Below are 15,124 nucleotides of genomic sequence, written 5' to 3'. Positions count from 1 at the left end.
CCTTCCCCATACAGAGGCTGATTAGGATAGCTAAATTGTCCATAATGTATGAGTGTGATTGTGTACTGTGATGGGATGCACCCTGTCCAGGGTTTCCCACATTTTGTGCCCCAAGTCCCCTGTATACTCTTCAGGCTCCCTGTGATCTTGAACATTGGGTGTCATGCAGAAGAACATGGGTTCTCTGTATTGGTTTAAACTCTGGTGATTTCCACTCCTACCTCATTTGCCCTGGTTTTCTCAGAGACATATAATACTGCAAACAGTTTTAGTGCAAGCTTAACGTTTAACTACAGATTCCTGAAGATGAGCCACATTACTCTCTACCAAGTCATGCCTTATTCAACCTGGGAAAGTCCTGGTCAGGCTAGCCCTTGTGTCAGAAGTGTATTTATGGGATATTTTCTGGAAAGAAAGACAAATGGATTTTGCATGTTCTGGAAAATAATTTCAACCATTTGCATCCTCTCCCACTTAATATGTAATGCTGTGGCATCTAAGACTACACCTGTGTGATTTGTGAAAAAAATGCTGAAAGCATTGGCAAAGGTTTCATATTCCACCCTGGTCTAAAAGAAAGATCTACAGGGATTTGCAATGAGAGCTTGGTTTCTTTAAAATGAAGAAGACATTGGAGCTAATCTGATTCTGGAGTCAAATTTTGCAGATAGGGTGACGGTAACATGTGACGTGGAGCAAATTAGCTGTCTATTGTTGGACTGCTGCTCGTGCTGCATCACATGGCAACATAACAGACTCTGAGGAAAGTGCTTTACTCTCTTCTGTATACCTAAGCTCATAAACACTGACGATTTCATTGTATTGCTGTTATTAATATGGGAAGAAGAGTAATATGTCCCTCCCACACAGACCACTTGTCTCTCAGGCATTCACTTGTCTCTCAGACATTGTGTGGATTGTTTAGTTGAAGGAAACCCTAGGAAAGAGAATGTTTTGCCAGACAGTATTCTCAGACACAAGAACAAAATAGTATTGGTTTATTGTCCCTTTCTCGAATCATGGAATTATCATGTCCGTGGTGATAATCCAATGAGAATATATGTATAGCACAAATTGTCCAGTTGTCTTATTTATAGATCTAAAAGTTAGGCATTAATTGTTTTTTGCCATCCGGTTGTTTGTTGTTAATCTGTACTTTTCTATGTGAGGAATTTTATGAAACCGGAACTTGACAAAGTTGTATACTGTATATGTTTGGAATGAACACGGTTTGTGCAGAAAATAAAGGCTCTGACCCAACATAGTACCACCACTGTTCTTAAGATCAGTATGCTTATCATGTCTGTGTGAGATAAATTCGTTTCAAAGATCAGCCACTGAACCTTAGTATGCTGATTGCCATTGCAATAGGAAGCATATCAGGTTGTTAGAATCTACATGTGTCCACCTGTTTGGTTAACCTCTGGGACACTTTGCTGATACCGGATTTCTAATCACCTCTCGGGACGGGAAGGCGATAGATCGGATCGACTGTGATCGATTCACATGAGGGAATTGACACTCAGCATATTCAGATATACGAGAGACATTATCCCTTCATGTTTCTTCTATTCTGTAAAATTCTAGGGAGAAAAGTAAACTTTTGTTTCGGTGCTTTTCCTATTTTCTTTATTTTAGACATACCAGCATGTCATCCAATAATATTTACTCTATTCACTTTGTAGAAACGTTTTCTATCAATTTTTCATGGTTACTCTTTCAACATTGCTGCGTTCCTTCCTCACGAGTTCATCTAGTGGCATTGTGCATAAAACAGCATTAAACAAATGTTTGGTTAACTAAAAAAAACACCACTGTGAAAATGAATCACTTAAAAACAGGGTACATACTGTTCTTTTAATTGGTTTACAATCTTCCAGGAAGATTGTAAACCAATTAAAAGAACAGTATGTACCCTGTTTTTAAGTGATTCATTTTCAAGAAGCAATCAAAATATAGCAGGTGACAGGAGACCGAATTATCTACAAATTATTGAACACACAGTTTTCTGGAAACAGTAAGTTAGCTAGCCAGCTAACATCAGGGTTATTTAGAAACTATTATTAATAAAAGCATAATTTGTCATTTGACCGGTGTCCCATCCATCAGTGCCTCACATTCCCACCTCATGTTCCTGGGATATACCCCGGATCTTCCACAATCCTGACTGGGATAAGCATAAAAATAACATCTTAATGAAGATTCTGTAGACATAGTTAAACCAGCAAAGTTGGCAAATGTAATATGTAAGTCATTTGGCTTAATGGTTAAAAGCTGTGTGAGAATTATTATGTTTTTATTAATAATCAAACCTGTTGTATTTACAGCATGAACACAGGCAAAGTTCTTGGAAAAGCAGCGGCGAATGCTGTTCTGTCAGATAGATTTCCGAGCGACTTGCATTGTGCTGCTCAAATAGGCAATGTGTAACCAAGGCCAGAGCCACTGTGACTACTCTCACAGTGCCAGCACTGACCAAAGAAATTTTCCTAATCATTCAAACTACCTGAAACGACCTCAGTCTCTCGCTCTCGTTTTCTCTCTTGTACCCTGGTAAAATATTTTGATCCCATTAACCTCTTGAACAGCAGCTGGGAACATACAGGTTGGCCTGTAAGTAAAAGGATGTGAAATTTGTAATCACAAGCACTCATGTTTTAAGTGTCCTCTCTTTAGCCTTGTCAGTGTATGCCAGGAAGAGAAAAGAGAGAACTGGGACAAACCCAAACATTCAGCAATATTGCCATGCTGAACCATACACAACAGCGCTATCATGGAATGAAGAAGGGAATCTGGGCCTGATTTCTTTATAACCCAGACATGCAGCCTAGTAAAACTCTTTGAACTTTGGACTGATATTTTTAACCTGCTTTATTGACACATTTGTAATACAGTCATGGTATGACGTAGGTCAGTGAGGTGAACTATTTACTCATCACCCCCTTTTTTCCCCCAAACTGCCTTTCAAAGAAAACTAAAAGTAGATTGTTTAAGGACACACTGTCTGCAAAGGGCACAGGGACAAAGTGCAAATGAGAACAGAAATGTTTGATTTAGTAGCTTTAAAACTTTTTCACTGTTTATCATTTACGTCTATTCATTTAGCAGATGTTTTCATCTAAAGTGACTTACAAATGAGAAATTTTTAAAGGAACACACAGAGTGCATAGAGTAGAGGAGTGAGGACAGTTTTTGCGAGGTGACAAGTTTAATGATCATGATTTATATTCACATCATGTTCTTCTGACTTCTATTCAGAAGAAACCCAGCCTGAAAATCCAGGAGAGAATTATTAACCTTTAAGTCTTACAGTGATTTGACATGTTGCACATACTGAGTTGATTTTTTGCTCACCCATGTTATAAAGTGTGGTTGTTTTTGTGAGCTAACAGACAGCTCAAACTTGACTGTCTGGCTGTTTTCCTCCACTGATATGATCTGACTGGATGGCTGTAGCTTAGTTCAATCCCAGATTTAATAGCAGTTTCTCAGATACTTAATGCACTCTTGCACCAGCCATAGTTTAAGAGGTTTTTAGAGATCACATTTTCCCATCGTTCTCATACACTTGACCTGTATTGGGGCTGCGGTGACACAGTGGCTAAGAAGTTCCACTAAGAACTAATAGGATGTAAATTCAAATCCCAGCATTGCCAAGCTGCCACATTCTGGGCTTTGAACAAGGTCTTTAACCCTCAAGTGCTCAGTTGTTTAAATGAGCATACACCAAGTATTTCTCAATGACATTGGTCTCTTTGCTGTAGCAGATGGCTGTTAATGGAAGGGCATGCAGTGGGAAATATCTTCTCCAAAACTCCTTCCAAAAATGTTTAGATGCTCGTCATGCTCGTCATGTTTAGATGCTCGTAACTGTAAAAGTACAACATTAAAGCTGCCATAACAGCAGTGTTTGAGTTTGGAGGTGTGTGTTTAAATTTTTTTTATACTTCCCATGCTTGAGAATTTTGAATGAATGGACTGTGTATAAATAACTGTGGATCCTAGCAGAGGGATGTTTATTGGAAGTGTTATTTGAGGCACCTTGGGTGTAAGTGCCAGATGTCTTGTTAGCAGCGCTGTTAAGTTTGAGATCTCTTAAGCCAATATCAAACCAGGCCAACACAACTTGCATTGTGCCCCACATGTCCGCTTACAGACAGCTGTTTCCTCCACTATTAAACACACGTACACACACTCACACATACACACACACACACACACATACACACACACATCCACCTCTGGGAACTGAGGAAGGGGAAACTGTACGAAATCACTCAGGAAACATTGAGACTGTAAGAAATGTGTTATTGATTCTCTGGGCTCTCTGTGCTGTCCAGATTAATTGTGCCTTAATACCACAGTAGGATTTTATTTTAATAAATCATCAGTCCACTACATTCAGATTCAAACCCTACCTTACTTTGGGAATACAATCCTAATATTACAATTTTAAGTCCTTATTACAGCATTTCCAAGATGATGGTTACAAAGCCAAAGCACACAATTAGCTTAATTAGCTTAATTAAATATAATTATAGTAGCTAAACCTTAGTTCAGTGGGAAGTTAGTTGTTGTACTTTTTTAATTAACGTAAGGAACCAAATACAACAAGGTGTGCTTTTAAACAGAAATAAGTCCCAACAAATTAGCATGATGCAGTCGATCTGTGTAACTGTTGTCACCCAAATGCTTACATCCAGATAAGCTGTAAACATCTTTATCTATAATATGTCTATTTTTTCCATCTCTAATAAGCTAACCGGACAAAAAAAGGAATCATTCCACAAAGGAGTCTACTTCCACAAAAATGAACTAATCTCGACGTGTTGACCTTTGATAATATACTGTAAGTCCACGTATAACTCATTACTATAGTAACAATCATATATCCAAAAGCGTTAATATTGTTATAGCCTGGCTTGCTTAATGTCGCTACAGTTTTGCTAGCCACATTTGGAATGCAAACAAGAAAATTCCCCTTCAGGACTTTGCTTATTAATCACTTTGTTTCTCTTTGTCAGTGTGAATGTGGTATTTGGGAACACATATTGTTCCCGAGGCTGGGAGTCAGCAAAGGCCGTTCTCACAGACACGATGTTCCTGTTTGGCATATCCGATGGAGACACAGAGATGAGTGCGATGCCAGCCATAGCCTGCGAATGAATGCCAGGCTTTAGTCTAAATAGTCTGTTCACTTGAATCTTTGTAATTATTGGTGAGCTGTTTTGATGCTGACTGCCTCAAGGCTAAGCTACCGGTTGTACTGTTATTGTTCCCATTCACGGTGCTTTGCAGCATGATTATATGTCAGAGTTTATATGCAGACTTCCTCTTCTCTTTCTCTTCTTTGACTCACACTAAACAGCTTATGCTTCCACATTTCATAACATGAAGTCAGATGTACGTTGATTTTCACATCTAACTTGAGCTAACATTCTGATGTTTTTTTCGATATTTATAAATCATCCTAATCCTCACTGCTAATCCCAGATAACTGGCTAACATGAGCTATTTTTGATATTGTTTTTAAAATAATATTCTATATATTATATAAATATAATTTTCTTCATCTTCAATGCTAAATAAAGCTAACTGTCTAACAAGAGCTATCCTGACAGGATTTTTAGATTGTTTTCTTAGAATGTTCTGTTAGAAAAATAAATATAAAATACCCTATAACTGCTAATGAGAGCTAACTGGCTAACGAGCTAACCTGACAGACTTTCTGAGCGTATTTCATGAGAAAGTTTTTGGGACGCGTGTAAATGTTCCTAATTTTGACTGCTAATTCCAGTTTTAACATGAGATTACGTGAGCTAACATGACAAGATTTTTGAGATTCTTTATTTTATGAGTTTTTTTTGTGGTGAAAAAAAAATACAAATAAAATCTTCTTCATCTTCACTGCTAATGAGAACTAATTGGTTAATATAAGCTAAACTAAAAGGATTTTAAAAAATAAATTTAGGTATAATATCTGATAATGACTGCTAATTCCAGCTAAATGGCTAACATGAATTTCTAACCTGATAGATAGATAGATAGATAGATAGATAGATAGATAGATAGATAGATAGATAGATAGATAGATAGATAGAAAAACATATAATGCGATGGTTTAATTGTTTAAAACCTGACCAAAGTGAACCTTTATTATATATTTAATTATACAACATCAGCCTGCCTTTTTTTTATCATCGATGAGTCACTGGCTGACTGACAAAAGTGCAGACAACAGGATGATATGCTGGTGATAGCAAAGATGCCTTAAAGTTGTTTATCTTTTAGACTCTTTGTGTGTTTCTCCACTTTTCTTTTCCTCAGCAGTTATGAACCTGTCTGACCGCATGCTCCTTAGTTTTGTGTAAATGATGGTTGGGCGCTCTCTCATATTTCACTTCTGTTTTGCTTTAACAAGTCTTCATATGTTTATGAGCTGAACACACAGACCTATGAGTGAGAGAACGGTGTGTGTGTGAGTGTGTGTGTGTGTGTGCTGTGTCCAGAATGTTTTGTGCAGACGCACTGGTCCATACTGATGCATGGTGCTGAAACACAAAGCAGGCTTCTATGTGGATTAGATGCAGAGCAAGGACAGGATTAAGCCTATTGAATTATATGGTTATAAAGGAGCAGCAACTCTATTGTGTTTAAGATACGGTATGCAACTTGGCAACACTGGGTGTTCGTGCCGCTTGTTTTTGAGCCCGGAGGGCACGGGTTGTCCTCACAAAACACTGTACACAAATAAGTGTAAAAAATGTGATAGTCAATACATATCTGACACTATTACTGAATTCCAGGTGTGAAAAATACTGAGATGATTATATTTTGTTACTAAGGAGGAATGTTCCCTTACTCTTACTAGTGGGGTAATTATCTTCCCAAAAATAACTAAATAACTTAACATTCATTGTACACATTATTCTTTCTGAGGTGTCGAGAACTTTCTGTTTTGTTTGGTACTTTGATTCGGTAAATCTTCGGCTTCTGGCTTCAACCCTGAGTTTTCCATGTTAAGCCCCATTTCGTGCCAAAGTAAGCAAATCAAAACTATCGTGACAGTGCATCAGCACCCACAGCGGGGCGTCTATACTGCAAAACCAGCATGTGACACCCTCACACATTTTTATTCTCAGTCACTCATCTCTTGGCATCGTTGGTGTCTTCTTCAGACAGATTTTTTTTTAAGAGCTCAAATCCTTTCAACCCGCAGCCTGAGTCCTTATTCACTATTAACAACTTCCAAGCATTGGATCTACTGGGGTTAAAACACATGTCTGTGTGTAATAGTAAAATTTGTTATTAGTGTGTTTTATTGTATTTGTAGAAGAAAGATTTGTCCTCTTGTTTGCACGTTAATACTCGCTTGGACAAGACACATATGACACATATGAAGGCTCATTTTTTTACACCTCAATGAACAGGTCAATTCAGATTCTCTGATTGTATTAATACTTTCAGTAACTGACAGAAAAAATACTAAAGGTATGTGTGTGTGTGTGTGTGTGTGTGTGTGTGTGTGTGTGTGTGTGTGTGTGTGTGTGTGTGTTTAAGTAAGGACATATTCACATATTTGTAGTATCTGATGTGGAATGTGTTGATTCTGCTTTATACAGTATTTGGTACTGTGTGTCTTTTACCTTTAAACACGGCTCTTGCAACACACACACACACACACACACACACACACACACACACACACACACACACACACACACACACACACACACACACACACACTTCCAGGCCTGGTTCCAAGTCCTTCAAAGCCAAATGGATGTGTCTGTCCAAGATAAACTGCCTATTCCATTGCTGTTTCATCACTTCTGGCAAATGAAGACACAAGAGCTGAGCACCTGTATCAACACAGTCTAGGAGGAATTCAGTTTAACACAACTGGAGTCCTCCTTCTAAAAATTTCTAATCCGCGTATGTGACAAAAATTTCATCCATCAGCTAAATCCTGAGATGAGAATAGATGGGGTCATTTGCAATTCAAAATATCTTCATTTAAATCAGTATAAGGTTGCTTGGATTTTTCCCCATCATACAATGTTTGCATGAAGTCAACAAAAACATTTATCTATTTCAAGCACATGGAAATAAGCAAGAGCTAAGAAAAAGATCTTAGCTTATTATTAGCATCGTATGTCCTTGACTTACGATCTTGCAATAGTGCAATAGATCGTATTCTGATATTTTACTAATACAATGTCTCCCTCTAGTGTACATTTACTTCAACTGCAGCATCAAGTCAATTAATTAAATTGATTGACTATTGACTATTAAAAAATAGTCAATCTTTCACTGGAAAGAAATTCATTAATCAAAAACACCTGACCATTTACCATTTTCTAAAAATATCGATAATTATATAGTTTATCATTTCATGTTACTATAAATTAATACACATGCACTACACAATATCTAACAGTTTAATTTCCCTCATGACCAGAAGGTGGCGACAGATACAAACGTCCTGAACCGATTAAAAATAATAATACAAAAATTAGAGCGTCTCGTAATGTAGAGGTTACAATCAGTTCATTATTGGTGTAAATACATGACAAGTGTCTTAAGTGATAGAATTAATTATGTGTATTTTGATGTATTTTCATTACAGTGGTCTGTGGTCTACAATACCCTCCATAAATATGAAAAAATAAATAAAAAAAATACAATAAACAACTATTTCCTTAAAACCCATAATTACTTTTGGTCCAACCAGTTGGCATCAGAAGTCACGTATTTGTTTGTATGGAGTCCACCTGTGTCCACCAATAAAGTGTCACGTGACCCCAATATAATAGCACCTGTTTCCAGAAGAGCATATTCTATCCAGACACACCGCATCTTGTACACCAAAGAGATACCAAAATAACACAAAAATAACTAATTCAATGATGGATTTTTTAATAATAATAATAATAATAAAAAAAAAAATCCAGTGAGGGCAATTAAATTCATAAATTTAACAGAATAACTTCATAAACAACTGTATTAATGGAGACTCTGATATTGTGTTATTAATATATACTGAAAAGTAATATAAGATAATGTAATATTTTTTTATTTTAGTCAAGGTTATGAGACTATCCTGGTAAAAACACTGATTGCACCCCAGACCTTTACACACAACATGAGTATAAGATCTTACTAATCAGTGGACTTTATTACAGTAGATGTTATTATTATGGTGATTAGGTGTCCACAGACTTTTGGCCATATTTAACATGTTAAACCTTTAGTGTTCGTTTTTTTTATTGTGTAAGATTTCTAATTTAAAGGCTAGTCATTTAAAATGTCATGTTGTCAAGGGTTAAATGTTTTTTATTTAATTCAGCACTGCATGCTTTCATTTTTTTTAATGACACTGGATTTTGCATCCTCACGCACGTGTATCGCTCATTGAAACCCCGCCCCCCAGATCCCCGTCTGTCCAATCAGAGTGCAGGGTTCCTTCATTAATTTGCGCGCTGTTGTTTGTGAGCAGCTGTTCAGAAGGAGCGCAGTTTATGTTCAGAGCTCCGGAGGAGGAGGACGAACCTCTGGAGCTTCAGTCTGATCGCTTTCACTTCATGTCTTTATTTGTGGAGAAACATTCAGATATCGTCTCACAAATGCCTCGTCAGTTTAGTCGCTGAAAGTAAAAGAAGAGCGTTTAAAGTGCAGAGATGGGTCTCCTGTTTGACTTGGTGCTGGTTCAGATGGTGCTTTTAGGAGCTTTGTGTGCTGCACAGGACACTGCAGATCGGATCCCACAAGGAGCCTCAACTTTAGCTTTTGTCTTCGATGTCACTGGGTCCATGTATGACGACTTGGTGCAGGTTATTGAAGGAGCCTCGAAGATCCTGGAGACGTCCCTCAGCAGACCAAAGAGACCGCTGTATAACTTCGCACTGGTGCCTTTCCATGATCCGGGTAAACACACACACACACACACACACACACACACACACACACACACACACACACACAGTATACACATATACACACACACACACACACATATATATATACACATACATATATACATACACACATACGCATATACATATATACATACACACACACACACACACACATGTACATATATACACACACATACACACACATACATATATACACATATACATATATACTCATACATATATACATACACACATACATTTGTATACAGATACACACACACGCATATATATACACACACACACACACACTAACTACTTTCATTAATTTATTAGTTTATTATTTTGCTTATTCCTAGCCAATATGATTGAGATTCGTTTCAGATTTCACACTAGCTGCTTTCTTGTTATCATTCAAAACAAACATGCATCAGTGAAACCTCAGATGAAAAAATCCCCTTTAAAGAACGGAGCTTTTAAGACCCTTTAAGACGCTTGTTATTAGATTCTTTGTTCCAGAGGTGCGACAGATGTCGCAGTTTACTGACAGAGTGACAAAATACACCAAGGCAGAATTAACACCTAAGGTGTTGGATTAACTCGTGCATGTCTTTCCAGCTGGATTTGAATGAACACTCGAAGAATTGGCGTTTTAGAAACATCCAGATGTTTCTTCACTCTCCTTTTTTTTCTTCTTTTTTTTTATGATGAAGTGAGTTCACGGTGGAAATACAAAGCCAGACTTGGGTCTTCATGCACTTCTTACACTCTTCTTGTCGAACCATGAACATTATTTTATCCCTTGCTTAAGAAGGTTACATCAAATTTGACCGTTTCATCTTGACAGTGATTAATAAACAATGCATGCTGGAATGAGAGATACACTCGTCTTTCTTTACCCTGTGTGAAACAAGCAGAGGTTTATGGAGGTGTCGAACAACAAACGTCTGGTCTGGGAAACCTGACTGAAAAATTCTTTTTTGCTTATTCAGGACGTAGTAAAGGATTCAGACACATATCGATCAGACAGAACTGTCAGTTATATAGATATGAGATGAGCCCACCTGAGTCTGACTTATTTACTCTTTATAGACTGATTTACACCCAGGTGCAGCCACACAGCCACACTGCGCTACATATTATGTAAAAGCCTTGATATTATATCTTGTATAGGGATCAGTTCAGGGCCTCAGCCTCCTACACGACAAGTCTCGTAACGCCATGCACCAAATCGGTTTTCCATCCGCTTTCAAGATGCACACGGGATCCGGTTACAGGTTGCTATCTAGTGTAACTAAACGAGAGAGATGTGCAGCACAAAAGTAAAAGAGATGACCCTCAGAGACGGGACGCAGCTTTTAATCGATTTTCCAGATGTGCCGCATCATACCAAAAACAACATGTCACGTTCTTTATGTTCCAGTGCCGATTGCTTGTATCGAGCTTGGTGTGAAGGCCAACTAAAATAAACCCTGTTTTAAAGAAAAGTAGACGCGGGCGTTCCTGAGATAAATATTCACCCCTGATGAGATTTATGTGTTTGATCGCACATCTTGGAATGGATGTTGGAACTGATGCAAAGTCCTTGCTGCTCAAATGGAAAGTTTATAATGATGTCAGCAGGCATCGCACGTAAGTCCATATGCTTAGGTGTAACGCAGTTCTGTACAGTATATGTAGTGTATTTCCTGGATGTAGTCCTTATTCTGAGGCTTAGCTCTGAAGACAGAGGTAGTGCGTTTGCTCCTCTACCAATGCTAAAAGTCAGTAAACGAAAGGCATGCGTTTATTCCCTGTCCCATGCCGTGATCAGGAAGTAAAACTTGTTTATTTTGGCTGTTTTTGAATCAGTGACCTTAGCCTATTGTATTTACTCAGCAAACTGGCCGGAAGAGGGCTGGGGGTGTGTGTGTGTGTGTGTGTGTGTGTGTGTGTGTGTGCTGTTTGGAGACTTTGGGGGTTCTGCTGTGGATAGATGTTCCTCTGATGAACTCTTAAGAGTGCTGAGGAAGAGGAGGAAGAAAAAAGGGGGGGGGAGGAGTCAACTCTGAAGATTATTATTGTCCAATAACACATAACAAAACGTGCTAAGGAGCAATTTGTCGTACTATTTTAAATTCTATTATTTACGTTTGGCCCAAACAAAAGCACAGGAGACACTCGCTCAGATACGTTGAAGTCTGCTGAACGGCGTAAATGTTCATGCTTCTTCTCATTCATGCACCAAAATCACTGGCGATGCTCCTGAAGAGCCTGAGAAGTAGAATTTGGTAAAGCAGAAGGTATTCAATCCCCAGAAATTAAGACATGTCTCTGATGACCCTGACCTGGAAGAGGAAATGGAGTACGGCCTTCGGGCATAAGGTTGTGGAAAAAAAAAACATTATTAGGTGGCCTCACTGAGTTTCACGTGTCCTGAGAGGTTTTAAAATCTCCAGCTCACAGCATGTGACCACAGGTTTATACTGTCTCTCTCTCTCTCTCTCTCTCTCTCTCTCTCTCTCTCTCTCTCTCTCTGTGTCACTCCCCCATCTCTGGCCTGTAAATGTACCTCCTGTGAAGCACATTCCCTGTTCCAGCATGTTTGCTTATGCGTACGTACAAACAACTGCTGTAAAGGCTTTTTTTAAGGCACAGTAAGGGGGAGCAACAGTGAGTGTCTTAACACATGCGCATATACACACACATACGCGCACACACACACACACACACACACACACACACACACACACACACACACACACACACACACTTAATCTTTTGGCCTTTTCAGCAACAAAACCAAGAAAAAAAAACTTGAAGTTGTCAGAAAAATGTTTTGACAGTTGAAGCCAGAGGATGAGATACAGCGTTCGAATGCGTTCGGTTCCAGCACCGCCGCTCTGAACACTTTTCCCGAACATCCTAACAGGCGCCTGATGGACTCGCGTGTCACACACTAGCCAGATGACAAGAGGGAAATTCATTTGTTGTGCTTTGGAAGTCAGAGATAGTCTTCTTTTCCAGAGCAAAAATGCACATCCACACGTCTTGTGTTGTTTTACCGGGAGGAAGGAAAGACCTTCCTTCTTATTCTTTGCGTTTTCTGTCATCATGTCGTTCTCGGTGTAAAAGCACGCCTGACCTCTAAAGCCGAAGATCGTCCTGTTGCGTTGCTTCTCAACACTCAACTGTCCAGGAGCGCTGTATCATGATTGACCTTTGCTCTAACCTCTAACTAACAAACAACCTGGGATATGTGAAGAAAATGAATTTCACTCTGCTGTAATGTATGCGTGACAAATCCTTTTTTTTTTTTCTTGAAACGTTTCATTCGTCCGTTCTTTCGTTCGTGCTCTGGATTTTCGTCCCGCCTCACCTTCATGGCTCCCTGTAGTTTTCTACATATTTCAAAGCCCCCAGAAAGAACCAAAGCTGCACTTAACCTTAAAAAACATCCAAACACATCTAAGGCAGATTCCCTTGTTAAAGATTGTCTTGACACCACTAAAGCTTTGAGAGGCTCGAGTCATCTTCGAATTCCCCGCCCAAGCTAGATTACAAGGATGGTGGATTCGGCGGGCCCATAATGATGCCATTAGGCAGGAATTCCTGGAGGGCGAGGCTTTTTTTTTTTTTTTTTTTTTTTTCTCGACCGAGTCAGGAGTGTATCCAAGCACGGTATAATTCCCCTGTCTCATCTCTGTAATGACGAACAAAGAATATCATAATGGCCCCTAATTTGAGAGCAGCACATGTGCTTATGTCAGCGCCTCAGGTGTTGCACAAGCAATCTTTTCCAAATAACGTGGAAGCTCATGGGTAGCTTTCCAAGCAACAAAGACTTTCTTCATAATATCCTGCCTCAGCAGTGGGAATGTTCTGGAAATGATCTGTTTCTCTTAAGTTATATTTCATTTAATCTAGGCATAAGCAAAGTTCAGATGATTTCTGTTATGCGTACTGACTAAACAGACTAGCGCTGCGTCTTGTGTACTGTTCAAGATCGTTCTTACGCCAACTGGTTTTAATGGGTGAAGTTAAAAGGGATGTCTATTGCCTCCTTTTAGCCCAGTAAGATATTCTTCATCTTATGAGCGAAAGTCTGCTGTAACATGCGAGCCATTTCCAACATCTCTGGAAAAATTTCCTTTGTCTAGCACTCAGGATTGTCAATGAGTTTACTGTCATACAAGAACTAGCAAGATCAGCTAGTGTGCATGTAGTTTGAACTTTTGTCCTGTGCTTCAACGCTTTCCTCAGAGTTCTCCGGTTTCCTTACCCAGTCCATTGACATGGGTAGGATGACAACCCCATCCAGGTTGTTCTCCACCCTATGTGGCTCCAGTAAGCTCCAGTTTCACTTTGCTTCCTTATTAGGTAATAATAAGTAATGGAAATCTAATAGCTAATGATCCTGAATTCATAACATTAGCCTTCTTTCTAAGATGTAGCCTTATGTTTTGTTATGTTATGTTAGCTAGGACCTTCGTGTAGCTTGCTAGACTGCAAACAAATCTCTGATAGATGAGCCACATTATGTTGTGTTGCTTTATAGAGGAGGTTATGAATGATTAGGTTGTCATGCCGATATTATCAGGTGTAACCTGGCCGCCTTGTTGTGAAAGTTCTGTCAGTTTTCCTATCATGAAAACCTTTCACATTACCTTCAAATCTACAGAAATATCTCTTAGCCATATGAGGCGTCTGGATCTTCTATCTGAGTAAATCCTCACTCACTCACTCACTCATTTTCTACCTCTTATCCGAACTACCTCGGGTCACGGAGAGCCTGTGCCTATCTCAGGCGTCATTGGGCATCAAGGCAGGATACACCCTGGACGGAGTGCCAACCCATCACAGGGCACAAACACACTCTCATTCACTCACGCACTCACACACTATGGACAATTTTCCAGAGATGCCAATCAACCTACCATGCATGTCTTTGGACCGGGGGATAGAAACCGGAGTACCCGGAGGAAACCCCCGAGGCACGGGGAGAACATGCAAACTCCACACACACAAGGTGGAGGCGGGAATCGAACCCCCAACCCTGGAGGTGTGAGGAGAACATGCTAACCACTAAGCCACCGTGCCCCCCCTGAGTAAATCCTTTTGAATGTAAAGTTGGGTTTTAAGTTTGAAACACAATCTATGACACCAATCAGGGTGGAAAGAAGGGAAATGAGGGAAAGAATTGAAGGTTTTATTTTTTTCCACATATACAT

The 15,124-nt window shown here is 39.2% G+C and overlaps 1 protein-coding gene across 1 annotated transcript in view; it reads left to right on the top strand.

The window, feature by feature from the left end:
* Positions 1-9,511: 9,511 nt before the first annotated feature.
* The window catches only part of hmcn1 (hemicentin 1), an 88,600-nt gene continuing 82,987 nt past the window's right edge, over positions 9,512-15,124 (top strand). The window contains exon 1 of the mRNA XM_060883718.1: positions 9,512-9,927. Coding sequence (XP_060739701.1) covers positions 9,681-9,927 — 247 coding nt within the window. The 5' untranslated portion in view covers positions 9,512-9,680. The remainder of the gene's footprint in view (positions 9,928-15,124) is intronic.

The sequence above is a fragment of the Tachysurus vachellii genome, chromosome 12 (genome assembly GCF_030014155.1).
Source record: "Tachysurus vachellii isolate PV-2020 chromosome 12, HZAU_Pvac_v1, whole genome shotgun sequence".
Taxonomy (NCBI): domain Eukaryota; kingdom Metazoa; phylum Chordata; class Actinopteri; order Siluriformes; family Bagridae; genus Tachysurus; species Tachysurus vachellii.
The sequence above is the reverse complement of the archived record's forward strand: the minus strand, read 5'-3'. Positions and strand labels throughout refer to the sequence as shown.